At 43.4% G+C, this 20,116-nt stretch overlaps 1 protein-coding gene across 2 annotated transcripts in view; it reads right to left on the bottom strand.

The window, feature by feature from the left end:
* Positions 1–19,673, bottom strand: part of CPS1 (carbamoyl-phosphate synthase 1) — a 48,537-nt gene extending 28,864 nt beyond the window's left edge. The window contains exons 1-15 of one of the 2 annotated variants that reach the window (XM_075607194.1): positions 19,424–19,673; positions 16,999–17,108; positions 16,040–16,184; positions 15,857–15,946; positions 15,041–15,097; positions 14,041–14,133; positions 5,804–5,893; positions 3,702–3,830; positions 3,125–3,231; positions 2,804–2,945; positions 2,605–2,682; positions 2,231–2,329; positions 1,828–1,923; positions 1,216–1,405; positions 575–732 (exon numbers count right to left, since the gene is read on the bottom strand). In XM_075607194.1, coding sequence (XP_075463309.1) covers positions 575–732; positions 1,216–1,405; positions 1,828–1,923; positions 2,231–2,329; positions 2,605–2,682; positions 2,804–2,945; positions 3,125–3,231; positions 3,702–3,830; positions 5,804–5,893; positions 14,041–14,133; positions 15,041–15,097; positions 15,857–15,946; positions 16,040–16,184; positions 16,999–17,108; positions 19,424–19,549 — 1,710 coding nt within the window. In that variant the 5' untranslated portion in view covers positions 19,550–19,673. The remainder of the gene's footprint in view (positions 1–574; positions 733–1,215; positions 1,406–1,827; positions 1,924–2,230; positions 2,330–2,604; positions 2,683–2,803; positions 2,946–3,124; positions 3,232–3,701; positions 3,831–5,803; positions 5,894–14,040; positions 14,134–15,040; positions 15,098–15,856; positions 15,947–16,039; positions 16,185–16,998; positions 17,109–19,423) is intronic. The other variant, XM_075607195.1, reaches the window with a different exon arrangement.
* Between the last annotated feature and the right edge of the window lie 443 nt (positions 19,674–20,116).

Raw genomic sequence — 20,116 nt, 5'->3', positions numbered from 1 at the left:
CATTTTTCATAATTCAAGATATGTTTATTAGGTTTTTGCAGACGTATGTTAGGTTGTGGGTGCCGAACGCCAAAGATAACAGCAAGAAATAATACTTTACACACTGCTTTGATTATGGATTCCTCTGAAGCTCAAAGTTAACTTAAATTATGTAGCAGTGCTTTTCTTTCAAATATTCCAATGGCTGCCATTTTTAAAAGGAGTTAACATAAATATTATTTAAATCCAAAAATGAAACTCCTGGAGGATTTCACAACAACATATGTGAACAGGGGAATACAAGTAGAGACATTTTGTAGACCAATTATATGGCTACAAAACATCATTTTGATCACCTTAATTAATAATGTTTTTAGGTTAATCCCTCTCCTGCCACAGGGGTCTGCAACTATGGGTTGCAGGCGCCCCCGAATAACAAAGTGGTCATTATCTGGCTTCCAGGTCTCGCAGCCAGACTGAGGTGTGCTGTAATTTTAACTCTTAGCTCCTGCACATGTAATATTGTAAACCATATTTACTGCCCCTAGAGATTCACCCTTCTTCCCCCCCTCCCCCACACGAGAGGCATTGTTACCGTTTCCACGGCGAAGCTGGGAGCAATCGGTTCGTTAATCTCCATCAGCTTGTCGGAGAAGAGTTGCCTGTCTTCTGTGGCCATGATGGATTCCACGGATGTCCCCAGAACTCTCACTCCGTACTCCTTCAGCACCCCTCTTCTGAACAGCTCAACACCTTCACAGTGACCCAAAGATTTCAGAACATGTAAACACATGGCCACCACTCGCTGGTTAACATAAGTCTTATACTGCGATATGTATTGCAATGAATCCTATGAAAGCTCAGTGGTATTGAGATACTGTATAGGGTACGCTGTAGTGCCGTAGTAAAAGTCTTGGTCCCGAGTGCCCACATTGGTGGCTTCAGTTCATATCTGGGCACTAAAACTTTGTGTGATCTTGGGCAAACTCACTTTACATGTAACCAGGATAAACTACACATCACATTTTCAGGTATCTATGATATATGCAGCAATATGTTGTGATACTATAATGGGACAGTGTGGTAAACATGGTACCACATAGAAAGTTATGTTTTGTTTAACATAATATTACGAGTCTACAGTAAGAGGCATCAAATTAAAATACTGTGCAGGTGATGGGGTGGGAGTTGTAATGAGAGTATAGTATAGAGCAAATCTTATGCCAGAATACTCACCGCAGTTTAGGGCAGTCTGGCCTCCCATCCCCAGAATTAAGCCATCGGGTCGTTCTGCCTTGATGATCTCGGTGACAAACTGTGGGGTAATTGGTAGGAAGTACACCGTGTCTGCCTGCTTGAGGCCCACCTCATTGGTTTGGACTGACGCAATGTTGGGGTTCATGAGAACTGTTTTCACGTTCTCCTCCTGTGAACAAGAGCTCACGTCAGAGATTCAGGGGCAAGTACTGCATAACTACTGATAACCCAAGTCGTGACATTTCCAAGAGGTCCACACTAAATCACAGACGCCAAGAACACCATGTTTCTTGTAAATACCAAAGATTCAAAGCAAGCATAATCCATATACAATTCCAAGTCAATGAATTCAACCATGTTTAGACTTACAAAAAATATATAATCACAAGGGATTAACGAATATGGAGCAGTGCATGCGAAATATTCCAAATGTGAGAGCGTAGTAGAGATGTGTGGGGCATACTTAGAAATGCCGTATAGGGAATATCCAACCGAAATCAGACAGGTGAAGTTTCAATAACAGGTAAATATGTAGACAACGATGCAACTCGTAGTGAGGGAGAAATGACTACGCTCTTCCTCCTGACTCACCTTCATAGCTTTCACAGCCTGCGAACCAGAGTAATCAAATTCCCCTGCTTGTCCAATGGAGAGACCTCCAGAGCCCAGGATGAGGACTTTATTCACCTGTGCATTGGAAGGATTTAAAGAGCAATGAACAGCTGGACGTGGAAGATGCATTCCAAGCCTCGTGGTGAGACAGTGGTGCTGAGAACAAGGACTTCTGTCTCGGAAGGATGAGCAGTGTGATATTACTTCAACCTTTTTAAATTCATATTTATCAAACTTAGACAAGAATACCAAAAACACTGAAGATAAGTCATGAATATAACGATAAGGCCGGTGGATCTTCCAGCCGTAGTTTTTTTCACTTAGTCAATTTAGACACCGACAGAAGATTTGAGATTTTTTTTAATAGAAATCTTGTTCTTACCTCAATCCTTTTAGACTGCAATCCTGGTTTGGGCATTACTGAAGCCAGAGTGGTCCCTTTACCCTTCTTTATCATGGACATGTAAACGTCAAAAAGGAACTGGAATTTAAAAAAAAAATACAGTATGTTCACACGGGATACTGTAGGTGTATAGTGAGATAGTCAGTGCAGTAAAACTGAACTAAAACACCCCCTGGTAAATGATAGGATTGTCTCTAAGCTTGGTATAGTTGGCTGTGTTTAATATTTTAGACACTCTGGTCAGACATTCTGGTCACAGTAAATCCCATAACATTAGTGATTCTTCCCCATGTTTTGGGAGTATCAGGTCCCTGTTTGGTCCAGCAGCTCCCTGTACATTTGCTGCACGCTACCTCTGTGTCAGTTGGCCCAGGGCTCGCGTCAGGGCGGAACTGTGCTGTAAAGATTGGTTTGGTCTCGTGCATTATACCCTGTGGGAGGAAGGAGAGTTTCAGAGCAGGCCACATTGTGAGCGTCTCCAAAGCATCTAACTGGACCCATTTTAACCCAAGCAGAGCTGCATCCCCATATCAATCAAGACGACCTCCGCACCTCATTGCTCTGATCATTGATGTTCACAAACAGTGGTTTCCATCCCGCGGGCAGGGAATTGCTGTCCACCCCATAGGCGTGGTTCTGAGCAGTGATGAAGGCCTGTCCGTTCATCGTGTTCATAACGGGCTGGTTCTGACCTCTGCAATGAGAGTCACAACATGGGAGGTATTATAAAAAATTGTCATTTAACCATTTGCAATATATTTCAAGCATTAAATATCCTACATGGACTCAATATGTTTGGTTTGTTTGTGCTTGTCAACCTTTTTTTTACCCACCACCAAGCCTTACTCTGACCTGACCAGCATCACACTGTACCTGTTAGCCATGGGCAACCTATAGGTTTTGGCACCAGCAGCCAAAGCTGCAATTTCATTCCCCATGCAGACACCAAACACGGGCTCAGGACGATCACTCTTAAAGACCTAAAGAGAGTAAAGAGGTCAACAAACATCCCACTGCAGCTACCTGCCATACCTATTCTAGGTTCTTACTGCTCACATAAACCATCCAGTTGTGCTTGATGGATATGCGAACGGGCGAATTTTTGGGGCAGATTTGGATTTGCCGGGGATCGTCCGGTTCCTTTGGTCCGCGGATCAATCTCAAAAGGGCTATTCACCTTTTTACAGATATATTTTTTTATCATTGACAATCCAATCCACGGATTCCGCAGTCTTAAAATCCATTGGATTGGTAGAATCGGCGGATTGGTAAAATCCACCAACGAATTGTATCCAATGGCGGTTTTTGATTAATCCGCACGGATTGGAACAGGAACAATCCGCCGGTGGATTTTACACCGCAGGACAGATTTTGAATGGAACGCTTGGGAAATTCGGAGAAAACGGGTTTCGCCAGTTTCGCAGATTTCTAACCACAACCCCACCCTTACCTTCCTCAGGTTTTGCACAAGTGGTTGCGCCAGCTCCGGATTCCCGGGTCCGCTGCTGATGAAAAGTCCATCGTATTCCATTTTGGAAAAGTCGTGATTCCATGGGACGAGGTTCACCTCTGCGCCTCTCTGCGGAGAGATAGAGAGTGATGAGAAATGGAACAATGACTCACTGCCACGGGTAGTTACGCCCTTCATTAAAGGAACAGCTAACGAAGTCTTGTATTGGAATTTCATGGCCTTGCCTCCATATTGGTTTTGCAGAGAATACAAGAAGAACTTTCACTGGATTCAAATGAAGGTTCTGACTAGGTGCTGTTATACAACAAAAGGAAGGATTCGAAAATGTCCTAATCAGAGCCTCAAAAGTTCAGGTATAACAACATATTCCAATTTGATCCATTTAATATTATAACAACATACTGTATAATAGAAACATCGACATTGACATCAGATAAGAGCTATTCGGCCTACCTAGTCTGTTTATTTTCTGTGCTTGTAACAAAATCCCAGCTAATACCACATCTTGGGTCTTTCCTAGAGCAGATTTTTGAATTATCTGACAGTATTTGTCACCACCACTGCTGCTGAAAGGCTGCTCCAGGCACCTATTACTCTTTTTTGCTAAAAACACATGTCCTCAAAATTCCCTTAAACTACCAGCTACAAAGCATTGAAGTGCTTCCTTTTCCTTGAATAAATGCCACCTACAGCACCTTGTGAAATGTATTAAACTCCTGAGCCTCAAACTCCCGAAACAGGTAGAACGAAGAGAGGAAAGCAGAGCACTTGTCTCCAATGAAAAAAAGATGTGGCGCAGAGATGAGCAGTGCTGGTCTGTTTATTTGTCATAAATCGTTTGTAAATAAAGTTTTCACTATTTTGAATACCGACGTTTGCGCGGTGACGTCATAGTACCCGCGTCATGTGACGAACCAGGAAGGGAGGGGGACATATCGGCTTAAGTATTTAAACAGTCTGGTAAGTGTCCTTCAGTTACCTTGATAAAGGGCTTTTTTGCCTGAAACGCGTAGGTGCTGCTGACAGGCCTATATGTCCATGTTTGTTTTCTTTTATTAATACATTTTTCATACTCTGGGACAACTCTCTCTGCTCAACTTCTTTTTTTCAATGGAGACAAGTGCTCTGCTTTCCTCTCTTTGTTCTACCTGCTGCTGATTTCAAGTGGATGCTTGGTGGTACCCCAGGCCACGTGGAAGCTGACCCAGGGCCGTCTTAACAGCATTATAGGCCCCCGGGCAAATCAGCGCACTGGGCCCTGCCATCTCTCCGCTACACGTCGTAATTTTTCTCCTCCTACCGAGTTAGCGGGAGATTTGAATGTTGAGGCGGGTGATCGGAAAATTCATGTTAAATTCTGGTCTGTGCATAGATTAGCATGGGGCCCCTATGCTCGTGGGGGCCCCCGGCAACTGCCCAGCGTGCCCATGCGTTAAGACGGCACTGAGCTGACCCTCAAGCAAGAACAACTATCATTTTATTTCAATAATCATCAGCAATGCACACAATTGCCTGGACACTAGGAAGTGTGTAATGTTCCCAGCAGTGCAAAGTGGATTGTTCCAGTTAGTGCATTAAGTGCTGAAGACTCTAGTGCTTTTCATCCAGTTACTGGAAGGGTACACCACTGAACATTATGTCTACATCAATGCGAATTTAGCAAGATTGTGTTTTTCAGAGCATCACACAAGTGTTTTTTTCATGTCAAACTCCAGAAATTCTGATTGTCTCTAAACTCTAGGTAAACACACAGAAAAGGAACCCCAACCCGAGAGCACTCTGTCACTAAGGTGATCACAGAGAGAGTCCACATAGAGTGGTGACACCCACTACACTACACTTGCTCTACAGTGTGGACTCTATCTGTGATCACCTTAGTGACAGAGTGCTCTCCGGTTGGGGTTCCTTTTCTTTGTTGCCCAATACCCCTGATTGTAGCACCAATCACCCCTCCATTTACATTAGCGGTAGCAAGGGTCTCCCTATCCCATTTCCCCACCCTTCCCTCTTCCCCAGAGTTCGTGTCTCTAAACTCTCTCAGTGGTTATTATGGATTAAACAGGAGCGGCTCACTGTCTTACCTTTACCAGCTGGCGAATTGCGTTATGTTTCACACCGCAGTCCACTGCCACGATTTTGACAGGATTCCCTTTGCCGAACACTTTAATTTCCTACAATTACAGAGGAGATTGTAACATATTAAATCAGCTCCGGTCTGCTGCACTCAACAGTTTTTTCTTCTTGTCTACTGGATATTTAACGAATCGCTCAGAGAATTATTACAGAGCCGTCAGTAACAAATTGAGCGCAGAGGGGCTGTTCCTCCCCCCCACAACCCCCTCTCCAAAAAAAAAGATGAGGTCTTGGTCTAAAAATGAAAACTTACATTTGGATATAATATACAATACAGAAATAAAAATAAACACTTCAATTAAACTGCTGGGAGATACAAAAAAGCGAGAGTGGAGAACAGCCCAACGCACTTCTCCTTTAGGCTAGGTCCCCGCTGCCTGCTGCGGCGCCTCGCTATGGCGTGCGCTGCAGGGACAAGAGCCGCCCCTCAATGGGGCCGGGCCCCTACCGACCTTGCCCACCGCGTTTCGTGACCAGATTTCTCTGACGACAGGAAAACTGTGTTCACAACTTGCGACGGAGTCCTGGCCATGCCCCCTGGTGGTTCAGCCAATGAGGGTTAACCTGCCGGGTGATGTCATGGCCACGCCCTCTCACGCCTACCCCGTCTTTCCCCTTCAGCTCACCGCAGACCGGGGACCTCAGCTGCACGCGCCGCCAGAATTGCAGGCGCGCATGCTGCGCCGACACCGGGGCCTCAGCCTTAGGGCTTTCTCACGGGCATATCACTTCAAATGCCCCAGCCACTGCATCACTGGAGTGCACAGAAGGTCACATGATTAGATTCCTCCAACAGAACTCACTGAAAAACGCTCACTTAGGACTAGAGCGCACATTCCTATGTATGTCCTGAGTTTTCTTGGTGTGTAGCGCGTTAGAAAAAGTTTGACAAAAATAAAATGCCATTATAATGATGACCAATAACCTGATAAGCAAAATAATACGCATATTAATCATTGCAATCCCCCCTCCCCCCCTACACTCGCCCCCAAAAATCCATCTTAAAAAAAACTTGATAGTCAATTTTCTTATTCAAGCCCGCAGAACGCGCCAGGGTTCACTAAGCCAAGACGATACCTCACATTGCGGCTTAGTGAATCTTAGTGTGTCGAAAGTCGCTATCCAAAAAGGATGCTCTTTGTAATAACTTATTAAATCTATTTCCTCCCTTCGACCAAATAATAAATGTTCAGTAGCTAAGAAAGTCAAATAATTTTATCTCCCCGGTGCTGTTCCAAGGAAATGTCTAAAACTTCAAATGGTACGTCCCATATAGATATTTCTATATTTCGCTTAAGTATCTGTTGTCTAAATTTAGCATAGGTTGAATAGGTTGAACTTGATGGACAAATGTCTTTTTTCCACCACACCTACTATGTAACTATGTACTATGTACATTGTGCTATATATTACATACTTGGAACGACAACTGGGAAAAGTCTGTGTCCCAAGAGTATTAGAAAAAATACGCCATATTTACATTGCCGACAAGAGCCACACTTCAGGCCGCCCTTTGGTTCCTGTAATAAAAACAGACTGCCCCCTGCCTGAAAACGGAGGCACTTTAAAATGATCATACACAATCATCTCTAATTCTTCTATTTCTATTAAATAAAATGCCCATTTTTGGTCAAATATAATTCAAAACTGCAACCCATTAAAAAAAAATATATCAATTAATAGGCCACTCCAAAATGCATCCCGAGCTGAGAATAAAAGGATTGCTCATACAGTAATAGCCACAAGATGTGCGATAGCTGGGCTCTGGAAGCAAAATGCTTTGCCAACCGTCCCCATATTAGGAACAAAGTTTGGCATATTTGCCAAATGGAGAAGGTGACCAGTTTTGTGAATGACTCATGTTTGTAATTCCAAAAGGTCTGGCAGCCTTGGCTAGCTCAACTGGGAAGTCACAACCCCGGGTCAATACTCCTGTAAGACTTTACCCCACCTGGCATACTCCCCCAACGTTGATGGCTTGAACAGTGGGACAGGTTCAGACCATACCCAGACAGACCTTAGTATCTAGAAACAAGTCTCTAGAACAGTGGTTTCCAACCTTTCTTTGGTTATAAAACCCTAACTGAAATTATGAGGAACCCCCAACCCACTGTAATTGTGTGTCCGAGATCAGATGCATTGTAAGGAACCCCAACCCTCTCTAATAGCTCGTCTGAGATCAGATGCATTGTAAGGAACTCCAACCCTCTCTAATAGCTCGTCTGAGATCAGATGCATTGTAAGGAACCCCAACCCTCTCTAATAGCTCAGGTGTATTGTAAATTCTTCTGTATTTGATACAATTTTCAAAAATGATCAGACACTTGCAGGGCGCCCTTTATTCATGCCCGGGGAACCCAAGGCTTACTAGGAACCCTGGTTAAAAAACACTGCTCTAGAAGGTGAGATTCAATAAACAAATGTCATTTGTATAAATGAGTAGCTTAAAACTTTCGACTCAATCTGTGTGTTGTATTGGCACCCCCTCCTCCCCTCCTCCCCTCCTCCCCTCCTCCCCTCCTCCCCTCCTCCCCTCCTCCCCTCCTCCCCTCCTCCCCTCCTCCCCTTTTTATTTTTTTGTACCCTTCCTCCAACCCACCAAGGAAAAGTTTATATCACAATGTAAACTGTTAATACAAATTGTGAGATTTAAAAAATATATATATTTATTTATTTATTTTTTCCTTCAAGATTTGCAACACCTCACGCCAAGAACAATAGTATCTAGTAACTAAATACATTCCATATTTTTCGACTCCTTAGGTTTAATTTGGGGCCGTCATATACCGTATGTTCTCTGTCTAGCTGTAGCTGCACAGGCATCACTATAGCTTCTCTATCAGAGAGGATTGTTTAATAAATTCAGCCTCATCCAAACCAATTTGTGTTGCTCTTAAAAACTCTCAGCTGTTTGTTTTGGATGATAACTTCTTGTTTGTGAAATGGAGTTGTCAGCAGTAGGTTTTCTGAACAACGTAGATAGTACTTGGCCTTCATTATCAATATACGGTTCATTACCCAAAAAATTAAATCTAATTAAAACTGCATTTGTATGTGAACTCCTCTTAAGATCCAGACTAAAATCAACAAAATAATATCATCTAAAAAGTGTTTCTACACAAAAATATTTCAAGAAGTGCGTTACTGTAAGAGAAGACGACTTTCTCCCCCACATACACAGAAAAGGTATTTAGCATATCACTGTGCAAAAGTACTACCCATCACACTGCTGGGTTAAAAAATGTGTTACCAAATAGAAAGTAATTATGCGATCGCATTCATTTTAATTATTCTACTGTACATTTTTGTAGTTCAGTGCATTTATCTAAAAAAATATTCAGATGACTCCATACTTTGGAAGTGTTCTATGGAGGAATATAATGCTTCAACGTTCATCGTCACCCAAATAACGTTTTTCGCTCATGTAATTTCTTTAAACTAATTTAGAATATGCACAGTGTCTTTCAGGGTTGTAGGTGACTTTTGTACATACATCGATCATTTCTGAAACGCAGAACCAATCCTTTTTATGACAGGTCACTGGGCGGCCGCTAAGATTTGTGCGCACTGTTAGCAAAGTATAACAGGTTGGTCTAGTGCAGGGGTGGTCATCGCCAGTCCTCAAGGGCCACCAACAGGTCAGGCTTTCAGGATATCCCTGCTGTGGCACAGGCAGCTCAATCAGTGACGGAGCCACTGATTGAGACACCTGTGCTGAAGCAGGGATATCCCTAATACCTGGCCTGTCGGTGGCCCTTGAAGACTGGAGTTGGCCAATGTACTCCCAAAAAATCTAATTCTGGCTTATTTAAAATAATCAGAGGGCTTTATAGTCTTAAGTCGGGTCACTTTCTAATTTTAAATAAGACTTTTCATTTAATAAGCACAACATGCCCACCCTTGTCAGATGGTTGAATGACAGCACTGGTATGAGTACAATCAGAGCCTAATGTTCTTCTTTAGTTAAATAAGTCCTCATCTTTTCTTTTCTTCTTGCTTGGCCGTCAGCAACTGTGATGGCAATTGGGACCGGGGCACAAGTTATACTTTCTGAGCTTCTGAAATGCCATAGTCTTGGTATTTTGTGGGAACTGTTTTGGGCAAACTGGTTTCCTTTAAACCATTTCTCACGTGGAATGGATAGATGTACATGGCGTATAAGACTTGAACTGTTCTGTAGCTCAATGCAAACACATATTGAAACTTGCGAGGTTACTGTTGCGCGACTGAGTATTACAACAGTATTGTAGTGTCCACGCAAACAGAGGTGAACTGTCAGGAGGTTTATAGCCCAATAAAGTGTTAAAAAGTGCAGGTACGTGAGAAAGACCCAGGGGAAATGTGTTTGAGATGAAATGACAGAAATATTGCATGGACAGTTTGATTTATATTGTCTTGTTGTCTTGATGTGTGGTTGAAGTGTAAATATTTATATACATTTTGAGGCATAGGTCTCTGATACGTTAAAGAGTTAATTAATATGGTAACAGGGATAATAAATGGCTGTAGAAATCGCTCAGTGAGTAAAGGCACTGACTTAGATAACTACGACACGGAGTTTGAAGGAGGGGAATCTGATTCACATCCCGCTGTCAGCTCCTTGTGACCTTGTGCAAGTCCCTTTATCTCCTTGTGCCTCAGGCACCAAAAACATAGGTTGTAACCATAGACGGGGCAGGCACTGTGTCTGTAACATTCCTATGTACAATGCTGATTACTACGCACTACACTGTCATTGTGACGGGCTTTGAGTCCTATTGAGAGAAAAGCTCAATATGAATTAAAAGTTAGTATTATAAAATCCTCTTTCAGCTGGGCTGTACAATTGCTCACTGAAAATAGAGGGGTTTGTTGCTCGGGGTGATTTAAACATTAAAATGTACACACCACAGTATGCAGCCCTTTGCTGCAAAATGGGGATACAAATGGAGTCGTGGTTACCATTTTCAGAGATGCTTAACTCTCTCACTGTACAAAGATATGTATCTGACCCAAAGGTTTGGCAGAAGTCATTTCTCCTTAGCATCTAAACCTACAACGTGCATTGAAAGCCGCTAACAAGCTAATTCTCCATAACTCATCTGCTAAAACATTTTCAGACTATTTTACTGGTGTGAACAGGGTTTGAATGAAGGAAACAGAAGCAGATGTTAAGAAATCAATTTTTGGCTCTCGCTGTAACTGGAGGTACCTCACGCTGTTTTATATTAAGTGGCTGTTTGTCAGTGGAGCAGACAGATTACTACGCTTGTTAATTACTGCCATTGGTGAATTTCATTATTGTCAGCTTTATTTTACTAGATGGCTTTTTAAGCCTTTAAGAAGAAGTTATAAAACATTCCCCGTTTTGTCTCCTGGATCTGATAACACTGTAAGGCTGAGGCCCCGCTGCACGCGTCCGCACGGCCGCCTTGCTTGCCGGAGGCGCGTGCAAGTCACTGCACCGCGATCTGCAGCTGACTTTTTTCAGAGCGGGGGGCGTGGCCAAGATGGGTCGGGGGGCGTGGCCATGACAGGGGGTAATGTCCCTCTCCAGGCTGTGCTGTCCCGTGTTTGTCACATCCCCCACCCCCCCTCCTCCGTCTCTGCAGCTCCCCACAAACCATAGCCGGGGAGAGACAGTGAGCGGATCTGTGCCCCGTCACCCCCTCAGCAAACACGGGGAGAAGGTAGCCGCCTCCCTCCCTCCTGTAGCCGCCTCCCACCAATAGCCGCCTCCCTCCCCTCCTCATTGGCTGACTGCCGCACCACGTGACGCGTCAGCGCTTCTGATCACCAGAAGCCTGCAGCATCGGCCGGCTGACGCGTCACAGCACGCAGTCAGCCACGTCGGAAGGAGCCAGCGGGGACCTCCAGACTGAAGGGAAAGGGCTGGTGGCCCGTGGCCGCGCGCGCCGCCGACCGCAGCGGGTCCTTAGGCTAAAGCAGCAAAACTAGCTGACAAGAAGTGATATGTACGCGTTTGTGCAGATATCCAGAAGGAGAATTGGAGCACAGCTACATGAAAAATATGCTAGAGTGTTTCCCAAAATAAGAGGTTTATTATGGTCAGAGCATGGTAACAGAAAAAATAGAGCCCTCAGGCCCCCACCGACATGTTTCGAGCGTGCGCTCTTTATCAAGGTGTACACTATTTTTTCTGTTACCATGCTCTGACCATAATAAACCTCTTATTTTGGGAAACACTCTCTAGCATATTTTTCATGTAGCTGTGCTCCAATTCTCCTTTCTGGATATCTGCCCTTGCTGTGGAGTACCGGATGCACGCACCTAGGAAGGTTAATCCCGGGAGGACCACCTGCTTTAAGTGAGTTTATTTACTCTATATACACCGTTTTTCCTATTCAATGATTTGGCTGGACACTAGCTAGTGTGAGTATTTACCAATTGGGGTTATACTCTTCCGGTTTATTGATACCTGGTGGAAATAGGTGTTTATGCTATAGGTGGTCACCATTTATATGTGGGATACTTCGAGGACAAACACTATGTTATATATTATAATTGAAGTTGCTGAGTCTACGTTTTAAGAGCACCACACAGTCTGGTTTTCTACTGTGTAAGCGTTTGTGAAACCTGGGACTTTTTCTACTATATCCATAAAATATTCTATATTATTTTATTCAAATGATGTTATTTTGGAGGTTACATTGTTCCTGAGCATCAAACAACGTGATGTTTTCTGCATGTCCAGCTATTTACAATCTTCAAAGATGCAGCTACAAGGGAAATACAGACTACAATAACGGATCTTTAAACGAATAGATTAGCCCCAAACGTTGTTCATCCAACCTCTCTCCTGCACACAGCCCAAACAATGGGACTTCCCCAGGAATTGTCCACCTTTCCTGCTTGGATGTTCTCATTAGCAGTGTTGGGGGTCCAGATTCTGTCGCATTGGGGTTTGCATGAACGTGACCTTAGGAAATGAACCGCCTGCATAGTTCGTGGTCAGCCGCCCTTTGTAGATTGTGCAGCAGATCATAGTTGATGATAAAGGTTTGATATAAACTACAGATGTGTCCGGACTTACTGTTCTCGAAAACAGTACGTTTTGCAGCCCGGGAGGACTAGAGCGGGACCCCGGCAGTGTTAATCCTACTGGGTCAGCCATTCTGATAGAGCTGTGCAGAATGTCCCAGAGAGAAGCTCTGAAGCTCCGTTTGTACTGCCCCTTGATGATGTAGATGCTCGAATATGGGTTTCTACGTCATGAAGGGGAACACTAGAGGACCATATTCAATCATGACCGTCAGCTGTGCACAAACTGGGGGGCGCGCCACCTTGTCTGCGGGGGGCGCGGGGTTTACAGAGGCCCCGCGTGCTTCCCGAAGGCACTTAAATTAAGTGCCGGGGAAGCGGCAAAGGTCTCTGTAAACCTCACTTGCCTTGGCTACGGCAGCTTCTTAGACGCATCGCCATGGCAACGCGGCATCAAATAACGCAGCGAGGTCATGTGAAGTCACATTGCCATGGCAACGTGACGTCATGACGCCGACGCTGGAGCAGAGGTAAGAGGGGGGCACGGAGAGAGGGGAACTGCCGGCAGGGGGGCGCAGGGGAAAAAATTTGCGCTCCCCTGATTTACGTCATCAAGGGGCAGGACAGAGATGGAGACTCCTTCACAGCTTCTCGGGGAGACACAGAGAGACCGCTTCTCTGCTCTCTTCGAGCAGCTCTTCCAGACTGTCCCTCTGCCGGCTGATGGCCCGGGAGGATAAACACAGAGTTTACGGTTTTCCGGGGGGCCGGTCGCATGCAGCTGCAGTGCAGTCCAGCAAGTCTGGCCACATTTGTACACTACTCCATGAATAAAGTACAGTGTCTAGGATAGACGTGTGGACAGTACATTCTCCCTGCTTCTGCTGCATGGGGAAGGAATATAACAGTGACCAAAACACGGTCCAAATACAGAGACCCTGGTGGGGATATGTACAAGTTTAAGGAGATCTGATATAAATAATTCAGTAAAGTGGTATCCCTCCTGCCAAAGGACTAAAATATAAAGACGCATATCAATTTTAGTTTATATCCCCATCCCTATCGAAACACGTAATATTAATTTAGCCCTCCAGTAAGCCACAATTGGAGGAAAATAGCTGGCTTCCCATATACAAAATACACGGCTATTCTGTAGATGACAGGCATTAAAATAATCTGGGGTTTATTGAGTAATTCTTCTTACCTTGGTTGAAACTTCAGCAATCAGGTTTCTCTTATTGGGATCTGAAAACTCCACAGGCAGCCCCTCAAACTCAATCTTTCCCAACACAGTGCCCTGGTTGGAGAAAACAGTTCAGACTATTTTGCCAGCAAGAAAAGTCAATACAGCATAATTGGTAAATGATAGACCCCACTGTGAAAAGAAGGTGGAATGAAGCATCCAGAAAGAGAAGTTGTGCTCTACAAAATTCAGCCAAGAAGGCTGGGTCGCCGTGTTGGTCCTTTCTTACATGTAGTAACACAGGAGGCAGAGGGAGTAGGGGGTATGATACCTTTTATTGGGACCAATAAGTAGTTGATATGTTACAAGCCTTTGAACCTCTCAGGCAGCGCCCTACCTGATGAAGGACCCTGAGAGGTTCGAAAGCTTGTAACATATCAACTACTTGTTGGTCCAAATATAAGGTAGCATACCCCCTACTCCCTCTGCCTCCTTTGTCTCAACAAAATTCAGAAATATTCTATCAGACAGTATGATATTCATTGTTCGACAAACCTATACATTTGCTCGCCCCGGGCGAGTGGATTTAACCCCCGGGCGAGTAAATATTGGCCCAAGCAGCACACGTTTGGTACTAGGTGGCGAGTAGATTTTTTTGTGTGGCGAGTAGATTTTTTGGTGATTTGTCAACCACTGATGATATTGATAAACTATTATGTCCCATAGTACCTGACATCAGCTCCAAAACACTCTTAGTTAACGTTTGGTTGATTTGATGCGTTTCTTAGGCCACTCAGATCTGGTAATCTAGTGATGTATAAGAATGTGGCAAACGTGACTTCAATACAAGCTACAGCTGATCCATGCAATAGTTATAGCGTACGTGCCCTAAATGTAGTGGTGGAAGCTGAGTAACTAGTATCAACTCTGACCTTTGTGTATTAATGTTAGGAATCGGTCTTGTAAAGTAATTTGAACGGGAAGCACCGTTACAAAGTGTGACAGGGCTCTCTGATCGTACCTTGTCCCGGATTGTTTTGGACAACATTCTGGTGTCAATTCCACAAAGTGCAGGAACCTGAAAGATAGAAGAGATGTCTCAGCAACTAACACTTTGCATCACTGAAGAGACTGCTACTGTGTTACACACTGAAGTGACCCCAAAAGAACCAATGCAAGACTTCACCTATGTGAGGGCCAATTTATGATGTCATGAAGGAATGATCTATGTACTAGTTTTCTAAAACTGTATAGATTTTTTTTTAAATCTCCTCTGTAAGCGCTGATAACCCGTGCGATGCCTGTCTATGTGTACCACAGGTAGGATTTAAATATTTGTCTTTAGTAGAACTTTCTATAAAAAAAAAAAGTCAAGGTGTGTATGCGCGCGTGTGTATGCGCGCGTGTGTATGCGCGCGTGTGTGTATGCGCACGTGTGTATGTGCGCGTGCGCATGCGCATGTGTGCGTAAGTGTGGCTCAGTGAGTAAAGACACTGACTGCAAACAATAGCACTGAGCAGGGGAGCTTGGTTCAAATCCCGGTGTTGGCTCCTTGTGATCTTGGCCAAATCACTTTATCTCCATGTGCCTCAGGCACAAAAAAATAGACTGTCAGCTCAACAGGGCAGGGACTTGCGCCTTCAAAAATTCCATGTACCATGCTGTGTACACTGTCAGTGCCATACAAGGCAACCCCATTATTATAATTTTAAGCCATTTTTTTGTGGCTGGAGAGTTTCAATGGGTTTCTTCATTTTTTCGTTGACAGGACATGTTCAATTGATCACCTCCCCAGTGGTGCCATCAACGCAAACACCCATTGTTACAATGTCTCACCTTCTCGTCATGCAGCCATTGGGACAGAGTCTTCTCAGCTCTCCAGTGACTGTACTCATTAGTGTAATCCAGAACCAGCAAGCCAGAGACCTAAAGACAGTCAAAAGGAGGGTTAACACAGAGCTCAACTATCTCCTAGATCTCATAGTTACTGAAACTGCAACAATATCACTCTTCTGTTACCTGGATGTGCTCAGACTCCAGAAACTTCATGAGCCCGTATTCATCCAACGCCTTAGTATCTGGCGCCCCACCATTTCCGATGATTGGGTTAGTGAGTGTGAGAATCTGCCCGTGGTAACCTGGATCTGTCACAGCTTCCGTGTACCTGAGGGTAGAACAGTCAGTGTTGTTGTGAGTTCTTAGGTAAGGCTTCTCTTCTCCTCATCCAAAACACTCCACCAGTCTATCTAATGTCTTACACCTGTCTGTGTCTTGCCAACTAACACTCCAGTGTGATTTGCTCTTCATGGGGCCTGTCTCATGCTGCAAGCCTGGTCATTTGTTTGTTATATTGTCTTGGAGTATGTGTCAATGTAGGCAAAGAAGGGTGAGTAGCCGTGTTGGTCCTTTCTTCCATCTAGTATCAAAGGAGGGAGAGGGAATAGGTGGTATGGTACACCCGGAGAAGGACCCAGAGAGGTTCGAAAGTTTGTAGCATCTCAACTACTTGCTGGTCTAATAAAAGGTATCATACCATCACTCCCTCTCCCTCCTTTGTTACTATATGTGTCAATGTATCAACTCAATGCTGCTATGCCTGTGTCAGACACCCAAAATGTATGAAGTAATGGAATGTGTTAGGTGGGGAGAAATTTTGTGATGGGGTGTGCTCTTCACGAGGAAGGAGAAACTAGAAAGCTTAGTAACACCTACTGTATCAATGCACTTTAACCTGTCTACTGTTTCCAAATTAGACTACACATGACATCACAAATTAAAGATAACTTCACATTTTGATGAAAACAAAAATGAATCAATTATGTTGTCTCGGATTTCATTCCCATCGCTTGTATACTGGATGTGGCTACGCCCCTGTACAGATTATTTGTAGCATCTTGAGGTTGTCTGCTTTCAAAGTCTATTGTCATGTAAGCAAGCATGGCTTTTTTTCTCTTATTCGCCGCAAATGAATGACTCACCCCGCCAGGCCAGTGTTAAAGACAACTTCTCCAGCCACAGATGCTGGGTGTCCAAACGAGTATCCCTTGATCTTTGTCCCATCCTCAAGCACCAAATTTGCCGTCTGCGCGTGAATAACAGAAAAAATGTCACATGGTCACGACATTATCAGAGTCAGTTATTACATACCTGCCCGTCGCTGTACTTTTTTGCATTCAATCTTACAAACAGAAACTAAACATATATATATTTTTAGAACCTATACAGTTTTCACCTAAACTGTAAAATGTAAGTGTCATCCAAAGCTTTAAGCATAGCTAAGCCACACGTAAGCTTTCTTTTCCTCTTATGCTTTGTGGGTTTTTATTTCTTCAAGCAACCAAAAGTATTTTTGACGATAATTGTAAAAGAAACTGCTCAAAAATGGTGGCTGTAACAACTAGAAAAACTTGGATTGAAAGGTGCACTTCTGTTTAGCAACTACTGTAGGGTTACCCTGTGGCCCTTTTCACAAGGTTCTGATACGAGACGGTTAACATAAAAGGTCAAAGTAGCCGATTCTTGCCTTTTACTATATGCAGTATCTCCACCGACAGCTTCAGCTAGTTAGTTGGGGCTCTACAGTACATCAACAATATAACAACAAACATTGTCTTGATGGACATATCCGACTGATGAGGTTGGAACCCATAGGTTTAAACTGCAATTAATTGAAAGACCTATTTATTAACCTGTCTACTAACTGTAAAGGTTGTTTCATAAATTAGATTAGCAACAAAGCTAAGTTCCAAAGGGCATAAGACAAATACCTTGTAAGATTCAGTACCACCCGAACTGCTTGGATTGTTATTTAATTAGGGTCCAACTTGATAATGTACAAATGTAGGAAACGTTATTGCACCCATTATAGCATGATAACGTGTTTCTGCTGCCGCGAGTTTTATTAGGTGCTTTGCCGTGGCTCTATTCAATTAAATGGAGCTACAACATTGCGTGATTTGTGCGCCAAACAACGCAATGTAGTGCCTTACTGCAGGATAATGGGCGCAATAAGGTCTGCTACATCTGTATGTTGTATGGATGAATATTGTGCTGTGTTAAAATGTGTGGGACAATTAGGACACCATAACCGTTGGTATTAAACAAATAAAACATCATAATTTTTATTTTTATTTTTAAAGCTGCTCTATTATGAAGAAAAGTAATGGAAGATTCCACAGTGTAGGATGTGATCAGGATTAACAGGAAAAAGTAAATACAAAAAAAAAAAGGAACTTTGTCTGGATTTGTTGCCACTTAATGGAAGTGCAGGTTTTATCGCCCAATAAGATTGTAAACTGTGTGAACGTAAAATACCAAAACTAATAAGGGGTAATGAAGAAATAAGGAAATAAAATCAATTTCTAGCAAATAGTTTCAATAACATGGGAACTCCTAATACATCGAGTATTTACACGAAAAAATGTTAAATGAATTGTATGCAGCTGTGCGCGAACTATACCTCTGTGTTGTAAAAGTATTCTGCCATGTTCCTTGTGTGATCATATTGTGCACTACTGTGAAATTGGTCAGTACTGTGTAAAAGTGAATTTTAGAGACCACGCAGGTCCTCTTTTCGGCATGAACCTAAAAGAAGATATTCCGTTCTGGAAACAATGCATTTTTCTTTAGCCCCTATGAGGTTACTAGAACCGTGTATCGCTTGGAGAACACATTGTGCAAGTTCTGAAGCTCGGCCAACAGATAACAACCGTAAGGACATTCGCTCCAACCCATACACAACGTCCATCCAAATTCTTTCCAACAAATAAAAAAAGGGGGACATCTTGGCATCGATAATCTGATAACAAATTAACCCCTTGTAAAACATGTTTTTCACCCATGCAGTCACCGCTGTTTATCAGAACCAGAGCAATGTTGCCACCATACTTGCTTCAACTACAGTGTAATTAAGACACATAGTCCAGCTGATCATGCATCTTACTCCAAATAAAGGTTCCTTCTGCATACCCCAATAGGCAATTCAAAGATGACAAGTGGATTGTATGGCAATCATCAATCTTTACCTAAAATCTTTTTGGGTGCCCCTGTTCGACATCCTGTTATATTAGTGTGTCAACTTGAGCAAACTACCCTTGTGCACCAGAACCTACGGTGCTGAAACTTATATAGCGAGCTGTTATGGGGGAAGGGATGCATTGACCACCAGTGGTTCTACAGTATGCTCTACTGTATAAACTGGCGGCAATATATAACAAATTCAATTATTAGGCTGAATAGATGGATCCTGACAATGCACGAAATATGGGTACAATGAAGCAAGAAAAAACCAATGGGGCAAGAAAGAGATAAAGAAAGAGAGAGAAGGGGCATATGTAGGATGAACAAAGAAGGATTGAAGGAATAGATGGATAAAAAAGCAAGGCAAGATCAATTGGAAAGTACCTTCACACTCATGAACCGGACCCCGGCACTGGAAAACCCCCACTGGTGATGGGCAGATGCATTGCAAACACCAGCCCCTTGTTTCAAGGCCCTGACAGCCTTAAAAACTGACAATATCCTGGTCATCTTTTTGGCCTTCTTGAGCTGTTCTGCTCTTCCAATTCAGCAGCGTTAACTGCGTGTCCCTCAGTGAGGCTGCAATGCAAGAAGAAGGCTGCAGCCGGATTCACCTGCAGTGTATAATGCCCTCATTGGGACATTTAATATCTTGTAGTCTGACTCCACCTCCACTTTAGCTCCTCCTCCTTTTGTAATGAGGTAATAGCCTGATTTGTAGTTTGCTGTGTGACTTGGTTGCAACACAGATTAAACATTATCTGCAGAGATGTTCAAACAGACATTATTTTATTAGACCTGTGGAGTTCGTCTTTTATGTACAGTAAAGAGCGGAGGGCAACAGACTTTGGGTTTTTTAAACACTTTTATTCAGTCACATTTGTCCTTGAAAAAGTCTGTTCTTACAGATAAAAATTGGTAATATATGGCTGAATAAAAGCTCGTTATTAAACAATGGCTGTTGTGCCCTACTCTCTACCATACATATCTCCATCTACTAGGACCCTGGCAGAGAGATCCTTTGAGTGGAGAGTACTGACAATTACACAATCTAATTCGGAACGTTGCCCTTGGAAG

The sequence above is a fragment of the Ascaphus truei genome, chromosome 7 (assembly GCF_040206685.1).
Source record: "Ascaphus truei isolate aAscTru1 chromosome 7, aAscTru1.hap1, whole genome shotgun sequence".
Lineage (NCBI taxonomy): Eukaryota > Metazoa > Chordata > Amphibia > Anura > Ascaphidae > Ascaphus > Ascaphus truei.
The sequence above is the reverse complement of the archived record's forward strand: the minus strand, read 5'-3'. Positions and strand labels throughout refer to the sequence as shown.